The following is a 24,946-nucleotide window of genomic DNA, read 5'->3' as shown; positions in this document are numbered from 1 at the left end:
AAAAAAAAAACAAACATGTCACATCACCATTTAATAAACTGAAATTAGCCACTTTCCTATTTCTTGGGGTCTCAAGTTGGCTCTCTACAGAACAATACATTAATCTTAGGCAGCTGCTATCCTGAGATACTCCATTTAGTGGGTGTATTTTGTCCTTAATGGCAAACTTGTAAAGATTTTTATACAATAGTCCCAGTGGGACTTGCAAAGAAACATATTTCATATCCTATGCACAAAACCAATTCACTAGCAGGATTAACTTTAATATTCTCACCCAAAAGAACAGCATGCATTAGTTCGTTTAAATGCAGTGTTATGCCTTTATCTATCAAAAAAGGAAGGCAAGCTAAGGGCAAAAAAAAAAAAAAATCAATCTTTAAATTCCTCTAACTTGTTCAGTACACAGTTGTGTTTCAATGAATTCCAGCAATTTCAGCTGATTGGGCCACTGACGTCTGTGGAAGCACAGAGAGCTGTGAGCTGCAAGCTTATTTCCTTAGAAACTCTATGAATGTATTGCTTTTTGGTGTCACTATAACCTTTAGAAAAATGGCCCAATACTTAGAGAATAAAAAAAAACAAAGAAGCTACAAGCTGCATGCGCAAGGGACATTATGTACTTCATTTAGTAATCTAGAAAACTACAAAGCTAAAAGGCAAGAAGACAAATAGAAATGTTAGGGTCATTTAAATACACTAAAATACACAAATGGGCATATTTGGAAGCCAATAGATATTAGGGAAGATCCCATTAGGTGACTGATGATAAGGTGGCGGAGCATCTGATAGACACATTGAAGTCATTATGTTCATTATTCTATCACTTTATAAAAGGATTACCACGTATACAATATAGAGATGATTTGACACAAAGGAATTTAGTTGAAAATCAAGAAACCTGGTGTCTATTGCTGGCTAAGAAACAAAATGGCTGTTTGCTCTTGGGAAGTCATACAAATCTTTATACCTCTCTTTATCTATTTATAAAATGGAGGAAATGACTAAGTGATTTTTTAATGCTTTTTGATGATCCTCAAAGTGTAGATCTGTTATTGAATCAGTTGCTGTAGCTGTACACATCTCTCTGGCTTGTGATCACATGGTGTTAGTCCCTTGCACTTACCCAGAACAGTGAGATAGGCCTTGGAAGTTTTGACAGGCATTGTAAATAAAGAACAGGTGTACTGTCCTTCATCAGAGAGAGAGACATCACTGACGCTGATACTCAGTTCATGCCAGGAAGCCCGAACCAGCTCGATCCTATTGTCCCTTAACGCTGGAAAAAGAAAATACTGAAAATATGAATAACAACATTAGGAAAAGTTGCTACTGTTAGACTACATATTTTTAGCACAACACAATAAACATTTTCTTTGGACATATGTCTAAATCTGGTTTCCTGAAATGTTTTAAAGGAAGGTTTAAATATATTGAAATATTTTATCAGATTTAAGTAGAATTAAATATTCCTTAATGTTCTGAGAAATAACTTTTTAATTAAATGATTGCATCTAGTAAGTACAATACCTTGGATGAGGTAGATATTGATGGTGACAAAAATGGCTTTCCTTCACAAAGTCTTTCATGAGTTGTCAGTGCCAAGAAGAGCTGTAAACAAAAAATTTCACTTCTATGCCCAGATAAATTTGGGAAAACTATGACTGCTCAATTCCTTCTAGGAAACCAACAAGGAACCTTAGCATATTGAAAGTTCTCTGCAGTAGAGACACCTGTTAAGCTTTTTTTAAATCAGAGCTAACTTTCTGCTGAAAAACACCTGTACTGTACCTGACATTAAATTTGCTCTGACTGGTTGGTGCCTCTGCTGTACTGTCTGTTAAATACTTTTAATATATTCTTTGGTTCAAACCACCTTTTCTATCACAGAACACTTGTTTTCACAGATCTCTTAAGCATCTTGCTTATTTATGCTTCTTTTAAATCATTTTTGGAAAAGCATTAAAAAACTTAAATATCACTATGTGCTCCACTAAGGACAGCTATAAAACCAGAAATTAAGCAAGAGGTGACTAAAGGAGTACTCTGAAAGGTAGAAAGAGGAAAGGGGACTGGTTAGTGATACCAGAACCTAAGGAATAACACAGTGTCTCTCTAACCAATTGTAAAAGGCATTTGAGGCCTGGCTTCTCCCAACCATAAACTAGCAACAGAAGGTGGCCTAGGTAGACGCATTTTTATCACAGAGCAAATGGGATTCCCATCAAGAACTTCGGGAGAGACTGGGCCACCCCCAAGGGGAATCAATCGGGAGCATCACTGTCATGGAACGCAATCTCTTTTTCCATTAGGCTGGAGATTCCCCTTCCCTACTGAGAGACAATGGTCAATCGGGCAGCACAGGCAGTGGGCCAATCCTTTTATAACAATTACCCAGCCCTTGAAGTGATCTTTGATGAGCTAAAGAACCATTTATCCCCCCTAGAGCCATCAGGAGGCCTTGCTTCCTTAGGTGGCACCAGTAGGGATCAGTACAACTCCCAGTGGAAACAGACAACTCAAAGTGACCAAATAGCACCACAAAGGCTCTGAAAATTAAATTGTTGCTGGAACCATAGCCCACAAATGTAAGCCAGGACCTGTGTGCTGAAGCTAAATAGAATAGATGATGTAAATAGTATCCAGAGTCTCCTAACACAATAACCAAAATGTCCAGGATGTGATAAAAAAAGAATTACTGGTCACACCAAATACCAGGCAAAACATAACTTGAATGAGAAAAAATAATCCACAGATGCTAATACTGAGTTGAAACGGATGTTAGAATTATCTGACAGAGAATTTAAAGAAGCCATCATAAAATTACTTTAACAAGCAATTACTAATTATCTTGAAACAAATACAAAATAGAAAATCTCAGCACTCTAAAGAAGTTATTTAAAAAAAGAACCAAAGGAAAGTACAGAAGTCAAAAATACAACAACCAAAATAAAAACTCACTGGATTGGATAAATAGTACAATGAGACAACAGAGGATAGAATCAGTGAACTTAAGGACAGACCAATACAAGTCACTGGATCTGAACAAGAGAGAGAAAACAGATTGGAAAACCAACCAAAAAAACAAAAAATCAGAATCTTGGGGACCTTTGGGAAAATAACAAAACATCCAACATTGGTACCATATAAGTCCCAAAAGAAGAGAAAGAGAGTGAGGCAGAAAGAATTTAAGAAATAATGGTCAAAACTTCACAAATTAGGCAAAAGAAATAAACGTACAAAATCAGGAAGAGGAGCAAACTCAAACAGGATAAACCCCAAAAGGTCCAAATCAAGATACAGTGAAATTAGGGCTTCCCTGGTGGCGCAGTGGTTGAGAGTCCGCCTGCTGATGCAAGGGACACGGGTTCGTGCCCCGGTCCAGGAAGATCCCACATGCGGCAGAGCGGCTGGGCCCGTGAGAGAAAGACATATTACCTATAAGAAAACACCATTTCAAATGACAATATATGACCTCGTTTGAAATTATGGAGGTCAGAGGCAGTGGCACGTTTTTCAAGTTCTGAAAGAAGAGAACTGTTGATCGTGAATTCTTATCCAGTGAAACCAACGTTCAGGAATCAAGGGGAAATAAATATATTTTTAGAAGGAGGAAAACTAAACACATGTTTCTCTAGCAGATCCGTCTTAAAGAAAAGTTAAAGTTCTTCAAACAGAAAAGAAGAAATTTTGAAGCATCAAGAAGGAAGAACAAGTGAGAGAACAAAAAATATGGGTAAATACAATATAGACTACTCTGCTGCATTTTCCTGACTATATGATGGTTAAAACAAACATTATACCATCAACTGATGCAGTGTTCAACATGTTAAGAAGGAATAGTTAAAACAAATAAAAAGTGTCAGGGCAAAAGGACCTAATGGAAGTAAGGTTTCCATACTTTACCAGAAGTGGTAAAAGTAGTGGACTGTGATAAATCGTATATGTATAGCATTTCAATACCTGGAGCAACGACTAAGAAAATATACAAAGTGATATACTCAGAAACTCTATAGATAAATTAAGATGAAATCCTTTTATATAGTGTCTTGAAATAACTAAAATTATAGAGATGGAGAAAAGATTAGTTCCTACCAACGGTGAAGGTTAGTAAGGGGTAGAGGGGGAGTGGGAGTGATATGAGCATGGTTATAAAACTACAGCACGAAGGATTCTTGTGGTGATAGAACCGCTTTGCATCTTGACTGTGGTGATGGATACATTAACCTACATATGTAATGAAACTGGATAAAACTAAACACATACACACACACACACACACACACACAAATGAGTACATGTAAAACCGGTGAAACTCAAATAAGATTGGTGGACTATGTCAATGTCTATTTTCTAGCTGTGATATCTTTCCAAGATATTATTTGGGTAGAGGGTACATGGATTTCTCTGTATTATTTCTCACAGCTGGGTATGAATCTACAATAATAACTCAGCTTAAAATATTTTATGCACATTAGATGGAATGGGGAAATGGTTTTGATATCAAAGCTTGAAACTCATTATATACATTTGCCACAGAGTAAGAAGGGGATCCCAAGTGCCATATATTCTTAAATTGCCTATACCTTTCCTCTATGCTTTGTGAGAGTAGCAGGAAATTAAAAAATATATTTGGTAAAATTCTAAATTTTCATGATTTTAAATATACTTTAAAAATCATCCTCCCACTTACTCAATAACACATACCTGAATGATTATCGTCCATCTATTACCATTCTTTGTTACCTCTAATTTGATAAGGAGACATACACTTGCAAACATTTTCAAAACTGATTTTTATCAACTATAAAAATTAAGGAAGACTGATTACAAGTGTGTTTGCGACTCTACTAGGTTACAGCGGACTTTTTATAAAAATGTCTATTTTGTATGCTATCTCCTACACTCCCTATTATATATGCCTTGTTCAGTTGCTAGAGGAAAAGAGGGGGACACAGATTTGTCATTTCCCCAATAGGACCTCATGCTATACCAACCACTTTTCAAAGGTATGATTTATTTAAAAAAATATTTATCACATATTTCTTGTTTTTTTATAAAAAAGAAGTCTCCAAAAGGGAAAAACCTCACGTTCCTGCAATGATACTGTGTGGGTAAAACATGATACTCACCCCCTGTGTTCAATTTCATTTCTTCTAACACAGGTCACACTGACAGAGAGACAGAGCTTACAATTTTTAGTGAATCTTGGCAAAAGGAATTTAACTCTCTTTTGGTCAGACTATTTTATGGAAACTATATTTTTTATATATATATATATATATATATATAAACTATATAACTACATAATATCACTGAAGTCAAACTGAATTACTCAGTGCATACAAATAGAAAATGTTCATATTTAAACCTTTTGTGTGGAGTAAGGCTAAAAGCACTGACTTTGGTATCAGAAGATCTGCTTTAGGCACTTATATGAGGTCAGGTTTCCTGTGGATAATAATTCCTGATTCACTTCCATCTTTGCATTATGAGAACTATGATATCATGTTATATGTAAAGTGATTTAAACAAATGTGCAATGATATATTAAAATATTTTAGGTTTGGAATCCAGATGAGAACCTAAATATTTAAAGTCTGAAATGTCTCAATTCAGCTTATCAAATCCTATAATTTTTTGAGTTGTTTTATAATTACTACCAGGTTTGACTAAAAATTAGACTCTGAAAAGTAGAATACATGTATTTTAATGTAACCTCTGTCATTGGTTAGCCATATCAATAGGTAAGTCACCTATTGTGTACCCCAGTCTGCTGAGTGTTAGGCGGAGATAATAACAATTGAGTGAAAGTATAAAGTATATGATTTAGAGAAATGAAATACATGAATAGATATTCAAAACCTGAAAACATATTCCCAAAAGGGAAGAAAGTGACACAGTTAGCAAAGGGATTATTTATTGTATAAATTTCATTGATAATTCATTTGCCAAAAAACAAAGAGCTGCCTAAGGAAATTTTTATTGGACTGAACATTTTATTTTATTTTAGTAGCTATAAACATTTTTTATTATAGAGAAGTTAAGTGATTTCAAGATTGGAAAGTGTCCATTGTATTTGGACAGTGTCGGTGAGTTTGGCTATATCATGAGAAGGTTGCTAAGAAGGAACCAGATTGCACTCTTGGATGAGAAGAGTAGGAGACAGTCCAGGGTCAGAAGGAAGGGAGGCTATTTTTCTGGAAGGAAGAGACTGAATCATATTTATAGGCTCAAGAGAAAGGGGATCAATAAAGGCATGAAAAATAGAAATGGCATCTCTGGTACAGATATCTTCAGGGCCTGTTCTCCTAGCAGCACCTCCCCACTTCCCCCTCACCAGAGAAATCCCTTTGGACTGAACATTTTAAACAAATCTTACATCCACAGCATTTATCTTTTCAAGTTTGTAAATACTTATGATGTCATCTGCAGTTCTCTTTATCACAGCATTTTAAGTATGAAAGAAAAAAAGGAAACCTTTTAAAGTCCAAAGAGGGGTGAAATACAACTCAATGGATTCCCTGTGAGCAGGATCCTTGTTTTGCACATCTCAGCACCCTGCATCCTAACTATCTGCACAGCAAGTTTTCAGTGAATGACTATTGAATTGAAACTGAGAGCCAAACTCTATCTGCATATGATAAGAGCAGAGTGAAAAAGAACTGAATTAGGAAGTCCTCTTTGATACATCCCCCATGGGAGAAAAGCCCCCAAAACAAGAAAAAAAAAAAGTGTCTTGTTTAGATACTGTTGAGCATAAAAGACCTAGAAACATCATGCTGCAAAATTTTTTTTAAAAAAGTGATCATTCATTGAATAATTATTTGAAATACTGAATGAGTGATCTCTGAAGCTACTGTTGTGTTACCTTATGGTTTCCAAATGAACACAAAAGGTAGTAGAGACTCAGAAATAATCCATACTTTCTACAGAGTAAGTTGCATATATTTATAGTGAACCTAAAAAGAAGAATCGTAATATTGTCGGTTGCAGTGAATTCAATCTTTTAAAAAAAAGTGCTGTCGTTTGAGCACACAAAATGTTCATGATTATCTAAATATCTTTTTTTTTTTTTTTTTTTTTTTTTTTTGCGGTATGCAGGCCTCTCACTGTCGTGGCCTCTCCCATTGCGGAGCACAGGCTCCGGACGTGCAGGCTCAGTGGCCATGGCTCACGGGCCCAGCCACTCCGTGGCATGTGGGATCCTCCCAGACCAGGGCACGAACCCGCGTTCCCTGCATCGGCAGGCGGACTCTTAACCACTGAGCCACCAGGGAAGCCCATATCTAAATATCTTTAAAAAAAATAAAACCTCAAACATTTCACTGAAAGAAATAGATTTTAAACATTATCCTAGGAATAACTGAAGAGAACAAATGAGTATGTGGAATAAAAGAATGAAAGGTAATTGTTCACACACCATAGAGATTAAAATGAGCTAATGAGTTAAAAGTAGGTTACTCTGAGGCCACACCTCATCAGCTATTAGGTGCCTGCCACCCACTGGTGAGGTGATTTAACAGTTCAAAACACTGAACTCTAGAGAATTTAATCTTAGCTGCAAATAAGAAGCACTGACCAATGAGTGAGAGTTTATTAAATAGTGCTTAACACTGGATAAAAATTATTTTCCCAATATATCATTGGTTCTAAATAGTTCGTCAATCATACAAATGCATATTTGGGATTCATGCTGGGTAAAATAAAAATTCCTAAGATGATTACTTGGAGAATTTTACACACATTTTATAATGATTTCTAACAAAAGTTACTGGCATAGTTAATAAGTTGTATATTAATTAGTTTTAAACCAAATTAACTCAATAACATTAGTGCTATTGAATTTATCTGACATTATTCATTTAAGAGCCTAATAGCAATTTGTATACACAAAATTGTATACAAATTGTATATACTTCAATTAATAGTTTTCTTTTCTTAAGTGTTGTGATCTTTATAAAGGTGATCACATACTTCTTGCCAGAAACATTTTCAAATATGTCTAAGTTGGTTTCCAGTGAGTAATAATTTATGTCACACTTTAGGGTGCTTAAATAAAGATAAAAAACATATTTCATTATGTAATCATTTTAAGAGACTATTAAAATGCAGCAAATAACAACATCATTGTTTTTGCATTTTTTCTAGTTCACCCATTTGACCTAAAACTTTCCCAAATCAGGATTATATCTCTTTATATTTATATTTATAATATTTATATTGTCTACAAGGCTTTACACATATCATGATACATGCAGATGCCCATTAAATTTTATTGTATTAAATTTAATATGTGGGTCATCAGTCTTTTATATATAATAATGGTCTATAATTGTACATATTAACATCATTTTAGAAAATTCCATATATTAAGTGAATATTATATGCTGAATGATTTTTATTATTATAATTCACTATATTTTACAGACAAGTACTAAAGGAAAAACCTACATCAAGATGATAGAAGTCATTTCACGTGTCATTCTGGCTACTTAAATTCTCAATGTCAGCATGTTTCCAAGAGCATACCATTCTACACTCACAGGCTTTAGCTGAAGCAATCACTGCACATATTTAGAAGTTTTTATAAACATATTACTTTCCAACCAGTAAGTTCCATCTTGTAAAGTAAGTTTAACATCACTGGTGTGATGGAATTAAAAGAACAATAGGTATGTCAGTCTTCATTCTCCTTGTTCTCAGCTCAAGTCCCATCCAGGTGTCCCCACTTGATTCTTACAGGGAGTTTAGATATGTCAGTACAATAAGCCAAGTTCTGCCTAGAGAAAGATATATCGAAGAATGCTGTATATGGACTTTGATTCAATAACAAGTTTCAGTGTTGTTTGCTGACTAATAATATAATCCTTCTCATGATTCTGACTTTGTTGTTTTAAGGTTGCCCAGACCAGCACTTCTCTGTTTCCCAACTTCTGCAAACAGGAAACAGTTGTTTTCTCTCCGAACGCTATCCACTTAGACCTGTGCTAACTGCCTACTCTGCTTTGCCCCTACTGATTTCTCTAGAACTGATCACTAACCAAAGTGACTCAGGCAATCTGCTAACCTTGTTTTATCAGCTGAAATACCTACTATCATCACCGGTAAAAACTAGGAAGAGGAATTAAAGCTTCAGTGAGGTCAACTTTGTTTTGGTGTACCAGAATATTGTTTTGCTAATTAAATCTGTATCCTAATAAATCAGAGAGGAAAAATAAGTCAAATAGCTCTAATAAAGTTTCAAATGGGCCACAGATTCAGGGCTTAACTCTTGTCAGACCTCTCAATTAGTATATTGACACGCATGATGTCAAAATATTCCTCTAGACATTGTAAAACAGGCAAGATAAAGAAGGAAATTGAGCCATTCTTACTTTTATTATAAAAGTGTTATTTTATTTGTTAACAGCCCAAATGTTTTATTTGTGTAAATAGTATAATCATATTCTGATTACATTCAGTATATGTTATTTGTAATAGTGCTATGGACTGCCAGAAATAAAGGAGTTAAAACATACAGACAGAACAAAATATCAAGCTAGTGAACCTTTTCTGTTTTGTTCTTTTACAGTCATACAACACAAAACAATCTAAATCAATCTTCTGGAAAATTGGTAAAAACAACCATTGCTCCAGAGCTGATATTTGGTATACCAAGTTTCAGCTGGGACTGAATTTTTACTAAAACCATAGTAAATGGAGTTTTAGAATAGAAATTCGAACAGAACCCAAGCAATAAATCTGGAAACTGTGTCACTATTTGAAGGAAGTTTTTCCAGTGGTAGAATTTCAATTTTTAAGCCCCAGCTTTTCTTACTTCTAATGTAAAAAACAAATAGCCATTACTCTCATACCTATATGTGTAATCTGTTATTATGAAACACTTGAAAAAGCAAAATGTTACCATGTCTAAAATGTACCAAAAATTAATAAACTTGGGTATGGAAAATTTATTAATATGTTTGAGGAATGAATATAAACTCCATGGTATTTCTACTTTCCATCTTCTTGTCTTTGTTAAGGCTTTTGCCCCTCTTCCTCAGTGTCCTCCACATGACATGTCCAGAGGGAAACCCTGTTGCTCTTTCACTCTATTAAATTCCTAAAGCTCTGAACATAGACTGGATTCTTTTTTTTTTTTTTTTCACAGTGAAGTCTTCCTAGATTTTATTGGCACTGAAATAGAACATTGGTTAAGCATAAACCCCTCCAAAAACAAATTTTAAAAACCCCAAAAATACACACACAAAAAAACTGAATATAAAATCTAACCTTTTTCCCCAGCTTCCCTGGGGTGGGGGGGTACTACCTTTAAGGCAGCTAGATTGCCCCACAATTCCAGGTTTGAATTTAGCCAATATAGGGTGTATCACCAAGAGAGTGTCAATATAATTCACAGCAATGCACATAAGACTCCGCAAGGTCAAGCAGGAGGCAAGGGGAGGGAGGGATCAAAGCCATGGGCTCTGGGCTAGGGGCACTGCATGGAAGGACAGTAGGGCCCCTTGGGGAATGAACTCTGAGGAGAAGGCAAAAAAAGGAACAATAAAACCAAATACCAAGAACCTTAAAAAAGGATTGTATGACCTATAGTGACAGGTGATATCACTAATACTGAAAGCTTCCTACATTAATTTTTCTGGCAAAATATTCTTTTACAATATAGTATATGCTTCCTAGGTGTAGGGGGTGGTAAAGGAATGAGGCCAAAATGATCCTGTCCCAACACTAATATCTTCTAAGGGTGCATTAGCAAGAAACACAGAAATCAATATTTAGTTAGATGCCACTAAAATATATAATACTGGTGGAAAGAAAAAGAACACACATGAGACAGAGAGGAGGAGGAGGCTGCTCCTGGGTTGAAAGAAAGAGGTGGGAGTGTGAAAAGGACCAGGCCAGAGCCCCTAACAGCTCTCTGGTTTACAGCTCCAAGGGATAGCACAGTTGGTGGCAAGACCTGGGTTAGAGATTTATTAAACAGAGGCAGGACCAAATCACCACCTTGGAGAGGTGTAAACTGTAGGATCTAGGCCACAAGCTTCTCTCACCATACTCAGCTTCTTCCACCCACTCACCAATTGAGCCAACTGACATCAAGATCTAGGGCTCACCAAACCAAGGCCTTAATGGCCCTGAAGCAGGAGCTGTGGTCCAACTCTGAAGGGAGAAGTAGTCTGGGACCCCTGGCAGGTAAAATACTGAAGCCACGTGTGAATATTTCCTCCCTTTAGCAAAAGTCCTGGATGGGGCTGGCTGGGTTTGGGGGTAACCATCCCTACTGTTCTACTTGGAGGGGGTTTGGGGATTGGAGTGGGGAGGGGCAGATCCCAAGAGGGGAAGAGGAACACAGAATAATAAGGGATATCTCTGCCTATAGAGCTCACTTGAAACAAGTCTAGGCTCCCATAAGGCATAGGGGCAGATCCTCTACCCAATCTTGTCTGAACAGAATGGCCAACGGCCGTCCAGGATGTTGGTGAAGCCTCTTGCAGGCACTGTCTCCCCCATATCACCCTGAAGAGAAACTAAGTCCCTGAACTCAGGGACAAGGTTTACTGGGACCAAGTTTGTAACAGGTCCAATCTGGGAGGTAGAGAGAAGAATGAGTGAACATCTTTTTAGCCTCCAATCATTACAAAGCCTAAATAACTCTAGAAGGGATGGACACTGGGAGGCCTAATCCTAGGGCAGTTGACATCCTAGAGCATATAGCCAGGGCTCCGCCTCCTTCTCTAAACCCTATGATGTTCCAATTCTGCAAATCACAGGACCATGAAGAGGAAGGCAGTGGTGGGGGCTAGTTTTCAACCTACTACACTTGACTCCTGCAAAGCAACAGTAAATGTGGGGGTATTTCCCAAATCAAGTGGGAAGTGCCTCTGAGCTGAGAAAGTGATCTCTTCTAGAAAGCTAGATCACCTGGGATAGAAGAAAAAGAGGGTCCCATCATCACCATAGTGGGCCATGTCTCTGCCTAGGGAAGTGAGTGAGGGCTGAGGGGCTAGGTTTGGTCCCATGGCTGTACTGAATGTTTGGCATGACTCCTGGGCTGCTCTAGTTAGTGGCTCCAGCACAGTGTGAGTTAGGCAAGAGTGTAGGAGTGTGAGGGCAAGGAAGAAGGGAGGAGGGGTCCCTAGAGGCTGGGTGCCCATTACATGGACTCAAACTCATCAATGCGCTGCTTAGTATTGCCCTGCCGGATTTGGCGCAGGGTCTTGTACTTGTCTCGACCCAGTCGCATGTTCTCAGCATGGATCATGTCATTAGCAGTCTTCTTGGACTCATCACGGGCATTGGCCAGCTCTGAAGTGAGGGCCTTCAGGTGCTTCTGCACACGCTCATTCTTCTCTGCCTCAGTGGTACGTTCCTCCTCGCTGCGATCCTTGGCCATGGCATCAGCCCGCAGTTCAGCGCTGGCCTCTGCACCGTTCTCATCCTGCTCATCCTGCTCATTCTCGGCAGGCTCTGCCACATGAGGCGTGCTCATGGCAGTCTTCAGCTCTGCACGGGTCTTCTCCAAGTCTTCTTGTACCATCTGAGCCTTCTGCTGCCATTCCACAGCCTCACTCTCCTTTTTCTGTCGGGCCATCTCCAGCTGGGAGATCCGAGATGTCAGCTCTGCCATTTCCAAGGCCAGTTGTTCCTGGGTCTTCTTCTGGTCCCGGGAGGCCTGCAACAGGGCCTCCTTGGCCTCTTCAGCTTCTTGACGCTCTTTGGCCAGTTTCTCAGCCTCGCTCTGGGCACGCTTCCGCTCCTGTTCAAGTTCCAGAGCCCTGCGGGTCTGCTCTTCCAGTTCTTGTTGAGCCTTCTTAGTCTGTTCCTCGATCTGCTTCAGCCTCTCCATCAGTTCCTCCTTTTCCCGTTCAATCTTCTCCTTCTCCTTTTCTGCCATCTCACGTTTCTTCTTCTCATTTTCCAGCAGAGCACGCTCCATCTGTTTCTGGTGCTTCTCCTCCCGGGCCAGTGCCTTCATCTGCTGCACCTCGATTGTGTCGGGCTTGCGGCGGCGCATGTATAGCTCATGGTTCCCCATACACAGAGCCAAGATCCGCTTGTTAATCCGCAGCCGAGGAGCATAGAAGACGAAGTCCTTTTTCGGGGCTTTTTTGTCAATGGGCTTGATGACAAATTTCTTGTCATTAAAAGAGATGTTCCTGATTTCACTCCAGGGGAAGCCTATCTTAGGAGTCAGTCTGTCATTCTGCTCATAGATGTTGAGACCCAGGGCATCTACTCCCAGCCACAGCTCTGAGCCTTTCTTGTTCTTGATGCTGAAGTAGTTCACACCATACATCTCCAGATCCTGGGCAATCTTCAGATACTCCAGGACAGCATCCTCCCTGAGCATGCCCCGGTGCTCCTCATGCCACACCTAGATACGTTCCTCCCACTGGTCCTTGTTAAGTTTGTGCTGTTCCAGGACCCTCTGTGGCAGCAACTTGTCCCCGGCCAAGTAGCCAGACTTGTGGACTTCCTTATTGAAGTCACCATACTTGGACTGGACAGCATAGGAGGCCAGCAACACAGCAGTCTCAGGTGGGCAGTAAATATCATCATTGAGAATGCCCTCCTTCACTTGCAGGAAGAATAGTCGCTGTGTGATGTCCTGGATCAATTCCTCGGATACATCCTCAGGGTAGAACTTAGCCCGGAACTTGAAAAGCAGGGGGCTTTCCTTCCGCACATCCTGGGCAGTCACCTTCTTATTGAGTTTTAGCCAAGTAGAGAAACCCTTAGTGTCCTGGTACTGCAGACCAAAAAACCAAACTTCCCTCAGGCCGATAGTTTTCACCACCTGGTCAAACAGCTGCTTGCCAGTGGTGTTGGGCTGAATGGCAAATTCCAGCTCTGCGTCCATGGTGGTCACACGCACATTGATCGTCTTGGGCATGGTGGCGGAAAAGGCGGCGAGTTGGTGAAGTTTGGCTGGGAGCTGTCGGACAGCGCTGAGAACGCAGTACACAGGGCTCGGACTCCGGGGACTGGGGGTTCGGACTGGGTCTCTCGCCAGCGTCGGGGCGACTGCTCCGCTTCCTGCTAACGGGCCACCTAGACTGGATTCTTAATACACCTATATACCTACCCAATTTTCTGTTTTGTAAGGTAACATTTAAACTGTGTGTCATGTAACATAAGCCCCTAAAGATCAGAAATATGTTCACTTTTCTAGTCTATTTCCCCATCCCTCCTCAAAATGCCTAATAATTTAGAAATACCTGAGCATTTGTTCAAATATGGTGAGTAATCCATACCTCTTTACCTAAAGGCATATATTCCCTCTGCATGTCTCCAGTTCATACTTTTCACTCAAGCTAATTAACATATTGCTTTCTTGGTAAATTCTTTCATACTGTCCACCTCCAGCCACATTCACTCTTTCCTTTAGGTTTCCAGGTCAGGAATGTACATGAAGCTCAATAATAATTTGTTGAGCTAATGAGAGAGTGAAAGTGAACATTATATGGTCCATTGTTTATATACTGATATGTACCATTTGTCTTATTATATGGTCATCTCCTGGAGCATCCAGCCATGAATGAGACTAATTCCTACTGCCCACAGATACTAGCAAGGTGCTCTGAATATAATTTCTATCTCTCCATTGGATAAGTGAGTGAATGAGCAAGTGAAAGCTGAAAGCACAGAGAATAAATAAAATGGCAGGTGCACCTGGTGAATCATTTCATATGATAAGTCAGCAGAATATGCTCTAGAAAGGTGACATATTTTTACATGACAATGACCTTGAAAATTTATGTTCTAATAGATTCCTTGCACCTGATAAATTTTCATTTTGTAAAGTTTGACTTAAAAGGAGTTTGCAGCTTTTGATTTTTAGTTTCTAAATCTTTAGTTTTTTCTCACTTATGTAGTATCAAACTATCATTAATAGAGACCAAAATTTAAAAAATAACATATAATAAATATTTTCACAATTCAAACAAAACATTTTTCTAAGACCCCATTCTAAATATCTTTCTGTATATTGATATAATTTGACTTAAGTAACTGAAACTTAAAATAATCTAAGACAGTTGAGTTGTCATCTTGTACTTTACAGTGGCCTAGGCCTGTAAATCTTCTAAACTTATGGATTCAGACATTGAAAATTTACTACTTCTCTTTAAGATTGTAAATAGGCTTATCTTATTCCTACTTTCACAATGTCATATGGCAAAAAGAACTCTGTAAAGCCAAAGCAAATACACTAACATCTTCTTTTGTATCTCTAGATAACTGTCTAGAAATTACTACACCCACTAATTTTACAGTATGGATTTGCTTTCAGATGAAGGGTTGCATTTCAGTTGTTTAAAACACAGGAAGTTTCTTTAACATGTAACAGTAAAGGACTGCTCAAGGTCATTGGTGGAGGACAACTTACACTACAGGAGCATCAATGATATACACTGCCATCTTCATCTTGTGACTGTGAAAGTCTTCTGAGAGAAAGTGAGCCTGGGGAAGCATGTGTACAAAATTTAATGGCAGAGGCCTGGAAGCACACATACCACACACACACCATTCCGTGTCCAAGCACATGGCCATACTTCAAGGGAGACTGGTAAATGCAGTCTGGCTGTATGTATAGGAAGGAGAGATATTAGTGAGCAGTTAGTAGTTTCTGCCTTGTTACTGTAGGCTTATTTGTACTACTATATCTATATATGCTAATGTTTCTATAAAAAATTAATGTAGATATCCAGGAATGATAGAAAACAATAGATAATATACTTTCTCTAAAATAGTCATAATTCCAGTGTGTTTTGGTACAAAAATTCTACCTAGTTACTAAATTATGAAAAGGAATTACCAATCTATTACTTATGAATGTGCTCTTCTCAACACTGCTAGATTCAGCAAAGGAGAAATATCTATAGAAGTAACACTATAGTTATTTTCTATTGACTGTGTCATCCTCTAAGCTATAAGCATGACCCTAGTTTTAGAAAATGGGAGGTGAATTATTGTTCATTATTTACTAAATTATTTTTTTAGAATAAAAAACTATTCAGGATGGTTTATATAAATTATAAATGTATATTAATTAGATACATATACATGTATATATTTTCCAAATAAAGTATGCAATATTAATTTCAATTCTGATATCAATTTGAAATAAAATTCTATATATCTTCTTAAATGAACTAATAATACAACACTACTTCAATTATAAAAAGAAAACTCTACAGGTCTCTATATAATGATGGAATCAACTAAAATGTGAACTCCTCATTTGATAATTCCAAATAAACTTTCATGAAGATAACTACTGGAAAAGGAAAACTCTGCTAACATACACTCTCACACCCACACATACCTCACCCATATATTATCATTATATACTAATTTCATCTCTTTGCCAATCCATATACTACATTTTGATAAAGACTAAAGCAGTTCCAAATCTGTAAACCATATATGATAAATATATATATATATATATATATATATATATATATATATATTTAATTCTGGGAATGTTTTCACTAGAAAAGAAAACATTGACTAGACAAAGTGGTTGCTGGCATGTGAAACTGAGATCATATTTATGCTGATCAAATCACTGAAGGTTAGAAGCTAGTGAGAGGTTGATTCGGGTTTAATATAGAGATTGTCTTTCTATTTATTGAGCTCTTCGCAATTGTAGTGAGCAAACTTACGAGATAAGTTTGTCAAAAAAGTTGTTTAATTAATGGCTACCTGGTCTCCTGCCAGGAGTGTTTAAATGTCTTTCATTGCAGGAGAATGTCCTAAGTGACTTTTGAAGTCTCTTGTAATGATTTCAGGAATCTACTTTTGAAATTTACTTAAGAGTAACAGTTACTACTTTCAATCATAAATTGAATTCATAAATTTATTCAATCACAAATAAGTCCTGATTTTAGTGACCAGATATCACTAACTCAATGATATATTATATTCAATGTATGGTTTTATCTATTAAAAAAACTTCAGTAGATTTTTAAGTTGTCTTCAGTGAGAGAGATAAATATATATATATATTTTTTTTTGTATGTCTGTGTATATATATATAAAACTGTAATATATAAAATACTTTACATCAGATGATTCCTTTTTCCACAATATCATCTTGCCTGGATAAAAATTAGAGGCATTTCATTCTTATTATTAGTGTATCACTCTGTACAAAAAATATGTTGAGGCGGAAAAAAATATACCATCTGTCAGATGACATAAGGACATAATAGAAACTTAGCTTATGAAATTCAGACCTAAAGTGCCAAAAGATTCACTTTGTATGTGAAGCATTTGAAAAATATCAAATAAATATATCATTTCTAGTAGTAACACATCAATCAAACAAGTTCTGCAAATAATGTAGCAAAGTCCAATTTTATAACTTTAGTCTTTAGAATTCTTTTCACAACTCAAAGTTTAAATAATTTATAAACATACAACATCGACTATGATTTATTACTAATAACAAATGCCCCAATGCTGCTATATGTGCAACTACATTCTAGTTTGGTGAATAAAGACCATGTTTATTAGAAGCCTTATCCTAACATGAATACCACACAATTGCACTTAATGTATTTTATATCTGTTTAACATCTAGTAAGGGTAGTTTTATAAGGGATAATTGTTATTAATCATAATTTAATAACTCTAAAATTCTGATATACATTTTCAAAGATCTTATATAGACAAACGTTTTTTCCCTATCTACCACAAATAAAAGTTTGTGACTATTTTGTTTGCTTCTTCAAAACAGTATTTCCCTAGGTGTTTGTCACATTTCCTTATTTTCCTTGAGAAAATACCTTCAGCATTTGGTATGGTTCACAATTTGATACAGCTCACTATTTGCCTGGATTCAGAGAACAAGAAAATGATGTGGTATTTAAACAGTTTCTGTAAGCTCTCATTCTTTCCAGCAACCTACAATATATTGGTCTCCTCATAAAAATATTAAATTCATATTTTACATCCCACCATAAAAACCACCATATGTAGCCATGTGGTATTACTCTCATCGAGCATTTATATCAAAGAGAAGATTAGATGCTATGTTATTATGGAAATGCTTACACAAAGGTACATTAGGAATGGAAAACACCTGCCTTCATTAAAGAAACTAGCCTTTGGTGTTTGTGATCTTTTAACTTTACAAGGTCCCACACCCTGTGAAAGCCGTGCATTGGTATTTGTAAAATAGGAGGAGAAAATGACTCAAGACTATGCTGTGGCATGTTTCTAATAATCCCAAAGTCTCATCTCCTACAGTTTGAAATTTGGTTTAAATTTTCAGTTTTGCCGTCATTTTGTGGACAATATTAGATGAAATAAATTCTATAGTACACAAACTTTGAAAATCTAGGAACCCATTAATACATTTAAGAAAATCATTTTTATATTTTGGAAATTCAGGCACAATCACAAAAGACATCAGTATAATACAGATTTCATTAATACTAGTCCATAGATTTCTTTGAAACATGTTTAACATTTTTCATTGCCAATGCACATTTGTTATTGAAAGTTTAACAACTTAACGTTGATCTTGCATCTGTTCAAGTGGGCTCAGTTTCTCTACTTCTTACTATTTTCCTCTTATTGTGGGGAGAAGGGGATTTGTGAATCTTCCAGAAAGTAAATACTGCCTCTGAAAAATCAGCCAATTAATACTGATCATGAATATTGTTTTTAAAATGTCCTCATATAAATCAACATTCAGTGGGAATGTAATAAATCTCAGAGTAACAAAAATAAATCACAATTTACTACGTAGAATTAAGGAATGACATCCTACTTTCTAAGTTTAAAGCATTGATTTTTCCCTTTTTACATCATATAATTTTATTTTTCTTTACTTCAGTTATCTAAATTGGCTTTTGAAAAGTCTTAATTAATATTAAATTATATGCTAATATTTAGAAGTCTGGCAATGTGTAAAAAATATATGGCACCCAAATTTTGCTTATAACAGATTTTAGCAAAAGGCAGATAAATTCAGTGACTAAAAAATAAAATGCAACATATCTTAATATGTCACTACAACTAAAGTATAACATTTTAGCAATTTTTCATATGTTTACAGTCTACTATAAATAATTTTATATATACACAATTATTTACATTGTATATAAGCTCATATAATTTATATAAATACATACACTTCTAGGGAGACACACTGTATATATAAATAATCATAAAAATAAATAAATAAATAAGGCAATTTAAAATAAAGTACGAAAAAAAATCCATATACAACTAAAACGATTGATGCTGAGAAGCTAGGACACATGAGGAGTGACTGATGAAAGCTAATTTGATAAAAGGCTTTTAGGAGTGAGTATGGCAAGAGACTTTTTTGCAGTAATTCACACAAATAATATTCCAAAACTTACTGAAAAGATGAGAAAAAGTATACATCAAATTAGACACATCATGTGAAATCTATAATAAAAGAGCACATTGTATTTTACCGCATTAAATATAATGGTTCCACAGTAACCTTGAACTCCTACTTTGTAGCTGAGTTGAATTGAGATATACTGTGGAGGTGCCTTCTGAAACCCATAGAGAAAGCACAACTGCACACTACTCTTGCTAATTCTCAGGAGGGAGATCCATAGTGTGACATGTACTACTTCAAAGGCTCCTGTACTACCTGACTCCCCAGCTTTCCTACGAAGCTCTGAGATGTGGACTTACGGCTTTGAGCTTGACTTGGCTTTGGAGACTGAGGCAGCACAACAACAAGCCTACCCTGTGGAAAAGATCCTGGCTCCCCCTTGGAGAGCTTTCACTGAGATAATGAGGACCATATGAAAGGGAGAAGTGTATAAAACAGCCTTACAATGCAGGAGAGAATAAGAAAAATACGTGTTTTAGAAATAATCTGCTACAAAACTATATTCCCTTACATTCCACAACACACTTAGAGCAGCCTTACTATGTGAATACTTTCTGGGATTTCTCTCCTGGACATACCAAAAAGGCCTTCAATTACCAAATAAGTGCTACGTTTTGAATCAACCAGAATTATGTTCCCACTGAGCCCCGGAGATCTTATGTTATAATAAACAGGCAAAAAAAAAGCAATATCCTGGCAGCCAAATTGGAAGTGGCAGTGGTACATCAAGGAGGTTCAGAATTCATAAGTAAAATGTAGGCATTAGATGGAAACAGGGAGAGTTTCTATAAATCCACCAGTAGGATTGCAGTGGTGCTGAGATCCCAAAAAACTTAGGGCAGTTGAGATCCCATCTAAGATCAACCAGGCTACGGGCGATTAAGCAAGCTAGAGATTGGGGACTGTGTTAGGACATAACATTTATCTACCATCCAGTTGTAGAATAAGAAGGGAACTAACAGTAATATTTACATGTTGAATGTCATCATGCATTAGATCTGGGTAGACCTCTCCCTACTAAGAGATGATTGAGGCTAGGATGACTAGTTTTCTACAAAAAAAAAAAATATGTGTTCTCCAATCCATATTTAAATCCACGAGGTAGTTGCCCAGTGAAGGTGTTGTCTCAGCAACTCCTTATTTTGGATTAAAGCAAAGTGACTAGATTTAGCCAATGAAATGTAATGAAGCGATATACCTCACTTCATCGCTAAGGGTTTTAAGAAGTTGGTGGAGCTTCTCCACCCTCTCTTCTTCCTTCTCATGTTTTGAAGTGGGGGCTTCCAAAGCTCTGGGCAATGAAAATGCCATAAAATTGAAGAACCAAGGGTCCCTGCATCCCCATAGAGTGAAAGACCACAGATGCTAAAAACTTTTGTATTGAACACTACTTCAGAGAAAATTAAAATTCTATTGCCTTTAACTCCTGAAATTTGTGAGTGTGTTAATGAAGCTTGCATTAATGTAACTAATAAAAATTAGTTAAATGAAAAATAAAATGATTCCAATGAAAAATACTACTGATCAAAAGAAAGGGACACAATGCCAAAGGACTACTATAGGATTTGCTGTAGGAACCAGAAAATATATTAGACAAGTGATTAGAAATCTCAGTAGGCTACAAGAAAATACAAACTCTTTACAAAAGGAAGAAAGATACATAGGGAAAATAACCTGAAATATAATGAAAGCAGGATACAATAAAAAAAATGAAGATGAAGATAGATTTAAAATACAAAAGAATTCAAGTCCAAAGTAAAGGCAGCAGTCAAAGCCATATAACTATAGTGAAAATGGAAACAATGATGTTAGGTGAACAACTTGAGATCTCTCAGAATGCAGAAGATAAGGCAGTACAAGCAACAAGAGAAACTATATATGCAGCTTTTTGTTGGGTGTGTGTGCAGAGAGAGAAATTACTAAGAAAAATAATGCACAGACAACCGTATCTACATTAGCAGAGTAATTTCTATGGCTAAAATTAACCTGTGTTTTTATTCTGCAAGTAATTAAATCCCTGAAACAAAAATAGTAATTTCATTGCAACTGTGAGAATGAAAGTTTATAAGGCAAAAATTATATAACCAACAAGTTTGCCTTCCACATGATATTGTAACAGAAAAAAAATTATTAGATATGCAAGGTCTCAGAAAAATTCCATCTATTTCCTTTAAGAAAACCATTTGAAAATATTTTACTGCAGAAAGGAAGAAAATCAAGAGAACAAGCTGTCTGTTTTTAGGGGAGTACTGACCTAGTCTCTCCATCCTAGTGAAAGTCATTTCAATTTTACCCAAGATTTATGTACAAAAAATAGCCATTATAATAATGAAAATGTATAAATAAACTTAATATCCAATATTAGAAAACAAACTTTTTAATGAAGTATGAAAAAGCCTTCATATTATAAGCATGCAGACCTTTAACACAGGGAAATGATATAAGCCTAACTGAAAACAGAAGGATGCAAAATTCAGTATCAGTACAGTATCGATTTCATTATAAAATAGAAAAAGTACCTAATGGAATGTTGGAATTTGGGATGATTTGTTTTCCTGCTTCTTTGCGTTTTTATGACTTTTCTCATTTCCATCAACTAAGCATATCTATTTTAAAAATATTAAAACTTTACAAAATACAGAATAAATAGCAAATTCTATTTTGGTACTTTATTATATGGTTATTGAAATTGGTTATTAATTAATTATAGGGCCACTTCATTTATTTAGGCTGCTTTTTAGCAATAAATATACCATAAAATCTCATTGTAAAATGTGGAAGTAAGACAATGTGAAGGTAGATGACAGTACAGAAAATAGAAAGGAAAAGAAGAAAGAAGTTGGGATAATCTTATTAATGGTATTAAAGTCTTATACTTTCTACTTCACCATTTTTATCACTATTACAGCTCAGATATTCATTTCAGAACAAACACACATTATTCAAAGAAATATCCCATCTCCCATAAAATAAACATAATTTAAAATTTAAAAAAAGTATTTCTTGTTGTAGCACTAAACACTTTCTGGGTTTATGATAAAAATATTAAAATTCTTTGTTTGATTTACATGTTACACATATGTAGAAATTTATTAGTTTTCTTGTAACACATAATTTTGAAAAATAAAATCCATATATCTTATTTATCTTTCATTTATTTAAGAAATATTTCTTTAAAACAAAACACCTCTATATTCTGGAGGCTTTGGCAGCAGTTAAATGTTCTCATCTGTGGTAGAGGACATTATATTACAGGAAAATATTTCCATAATAAAACAGTGTATAATAAATAGGTATTTTAAAAATTTATTTATGAGGATTATGAGGAAAACAGTCTTTAAGGCAAATAGAAGAATACACCAAATGTGACAGACTTGAATGATGACATAATACCCTCTTGCCTGTGATGGTGACACAAAACAGCAAAGGACACAAAACTGTCAGTCTTGTTGTTTATCTTCTATCTGAGACTAATAAAAGAAGGAGGTGATTGATGGCACAAAGACACAAACACTGTCTTAGACATACAGTTTTTACCTTTTATACATATATAAAAGTATTGTACTGATGGTTTTAAGGACACCTTACTTTTCTAGCTTCCTAAGATGCTGTCTTTACCTAAAAGAGAAATAAAGGAACTTATAGTTTGATTATATGAAAAGTTATACATTACCCCTCCTAGATATTACCCCTTCTTGATATACTATTTGAACGTGTTGTATTTGTGCTCATGTATGTGTGTGTATATATGTTTCTATACATATTTAAATGTTCAGGCAGAGAGACAGTAAGAGTCCTAGAGAAAGAAGGCACAGAGAAATAGAGACAAATTGAGAAAAACAACAACCAAAAATGAACACCTTAGATGTGGATTCTTTTTTTTAATATATATTTCTTCCAAATACAAAATTAATTAACACATTTGTTCAAAACACTGAATATGTATAGAGGAAGCTCCAAAGAAGTAGTAAGTGCCTGTACTGATTTTTAAGAGCTTGCAATTTATTTGGAGGAGATTAAACATACAGATATAAAATACGTAAGTGATAATTGCAAAGCAAGTGAATGATAATGCAGTGAAAAATTCTTAAATCAGAGCTGGGGAGAGCAGGTAATTAAACAGGAATTTAATGAGTCGAGAAAAATATTTTGGAAACTTCGAACATGGGGTTAGGCCATGCATGGACTGGCAGCTATAAGCAGAGGAGGACAAAGATCAGAGAATTAGCTTCAGCAAAAGGAAAATGGTCTCAGTAAGGGGCGGGGGGGCGAGGGGGCAGAAAAGGAGCATGTATTTCTACATACATACACATTTGCACACTCCTGGTCCCCTGTTCTCACGGCTCCCTCTGTCTGGGGTGTCCCCCTTCAAAGATGCCAATTCCAAATCTTATCTTGAAAAACTGTCTCTCTCATACTACTTTGCATAGAAATTATGTTTCCCAACCTCATGGAAATTATGTTTCCCAACCTCATTAATATGCCCCATTTCTCTGATTTTTTTAAATGTCGTTTTCAATTGTGATTTATCTATTTCTATATTATAATTCTCTGTGTTAATATTGTCTCTTATTGTACTTAAAGTTCCTTAAGAGTGATATTTTGTATGTGCCTGATTCATCTACGTCCACCTCACAGCTTAATAAAAATCATGAAAAAAAGATATTCTATAACAACTAGAAAATATCATATTCCTATTATCATTATAATAAACATCCCTTTAACAGAAATCAACTTTCTTTCCAACATCCAACTGTAAAACTTTCAAAAATGTTTTTTCACCAGTATAGTTCATTAAGAAGTTATTTGTTGGTATCACATTTTATATTTTACCAACAAATATGTAAACCATCAGGAAAAACTGATTCAAATACACCAGGGTTTCCAGGTAAGATGGTGCAGGGATTCATATTTTGACCCAACACATTTATTGCAAACACATAATAATAGTAAAAAAAAAAAAAAGGCCCTCCAAATAAAATAAGCAGAGAAGAACCATATAACAAAGTGGAGAGTGCTAGCAAAGCTGCAGGGTGGCTTAGCTTCAGATCTGAAGTTTGCTCCTACGGAGTAAAAGGGATTTAAGTGCTCTGAGGCAAACAGGACCAGGAATAGAAAGTTCTTGAAGCTAAGGCCTGGAGTGAGGCTCCCCAACTCTAAAGGAAGCTAAAAATAAAACTCATCACCATCTGGGCTGGGGCTTCAATTAACCTGGGGGTCTCAGACTGTGAGCAAGCAGACTAAGCCTTTTAATCAAGAAATGAGCAAGCTGGCTCTCTAACTAGATCACCACACCCTGAAACACCTTAATAAAAAATTTAAAAAAAAAAGGGCCCAGGGAGATGAGTGATAAGAGATAAGGTGTAACCTCAAGACTGGAGAGGGTAAGCATAGGAGGTGGGACAGTGGGCGGAAGAAGGAAAAAAATTCCCCACTACCAAAGAGTATTCAAAACAAAATTGCATAAATACTGTGTCTTAGTTGAACAAAGAATATAAAATGAGTATGTTTAAGATGTCTCCAGTAGTAAATGAAAGAGTAAGTTCCATTAAAATA

General features: G+C 36.1%; 3 protein-coding genes across 9 annotated transcripts in view; all 3 read right to left on the bottom strand.

Moving 5' to 3' along the window:
- Positions 1 to 24,946, bottom strand: part of CADM2 (cell adhesion molecule 2) — a gene marked incomplete at both ends in the record, with an annotated part of 1,072,922 nt that overhangs the window by 167,987 nt on the left and 879,989 nt on the right. For 6 of the 7 annotated variants that reach the window (XM_082839305.1, XM_082839307.1, XM_082839309.1 and 3 more), the window contains one exon: positions 1,124 to 1,276. The exons of the other annotated variant lie outside the window; for it this stretch is intronic. In XM_082839305.1, coding sequence (XP_082695431.1) covers positions 1,124 to 1,276 — 153 coding nt within the window. The remainder of the gene's footprint in view (positions 1 to 1,123; positions 1,277 to 24,946) is intronic. 7 annotated transcript variants of the gene reach the window in all.
- LOC309962117 (moesin-like) lies at positions 10,170 to 13,351 on the bottom strand (the record flags this gene model as incomplete). Its single annotated transcript, XM_082839692.1, has 1 exon — positions 10,170 to 13,351. The coding sequence occupies one exon, from the start codon at positions 13,349 to 13,351 to the stop codon at positions 12,155 to 12,157; it is 1,197 nt and encodes a 398-aa protein (XP_082695818.1). The 3' UTR covers positions 10,170 to 12,154.
- Positions 13,348 to 14,036, bottom strand: LOC309962118 (moesin-like). The gene has a single exon (XM_082839693.1). The coding sequence runs from the start codon at positions 13,892 to 13,894 to the stop codon at positions 13,376 to 13,378; it is 519 nt and encodes a 172-aa protein (XP_082695819.1). The 5' UTR covers positions 13,895 to 14,036; the 3' UTR covers positions 13,348 to 13,375.

Source organism: Leucopleurus acutus (genome assembly GCF_964270905.1).
Source record: "Leucopleurus acutus genome assembly, chromosome: 5".
NCBI classification, from domain to species: domain Eukaryota; kingdom Metazoa; phylum Chordata; class Mammalia; order Artiodactyla; family Delphinidae; genus Leucopleurus; species Leucopleurus acutus.
Note: the sequence above shows the minus strand (reverse complement) of the source record. Positions and strands in the feature narration are given on the sequence as shown.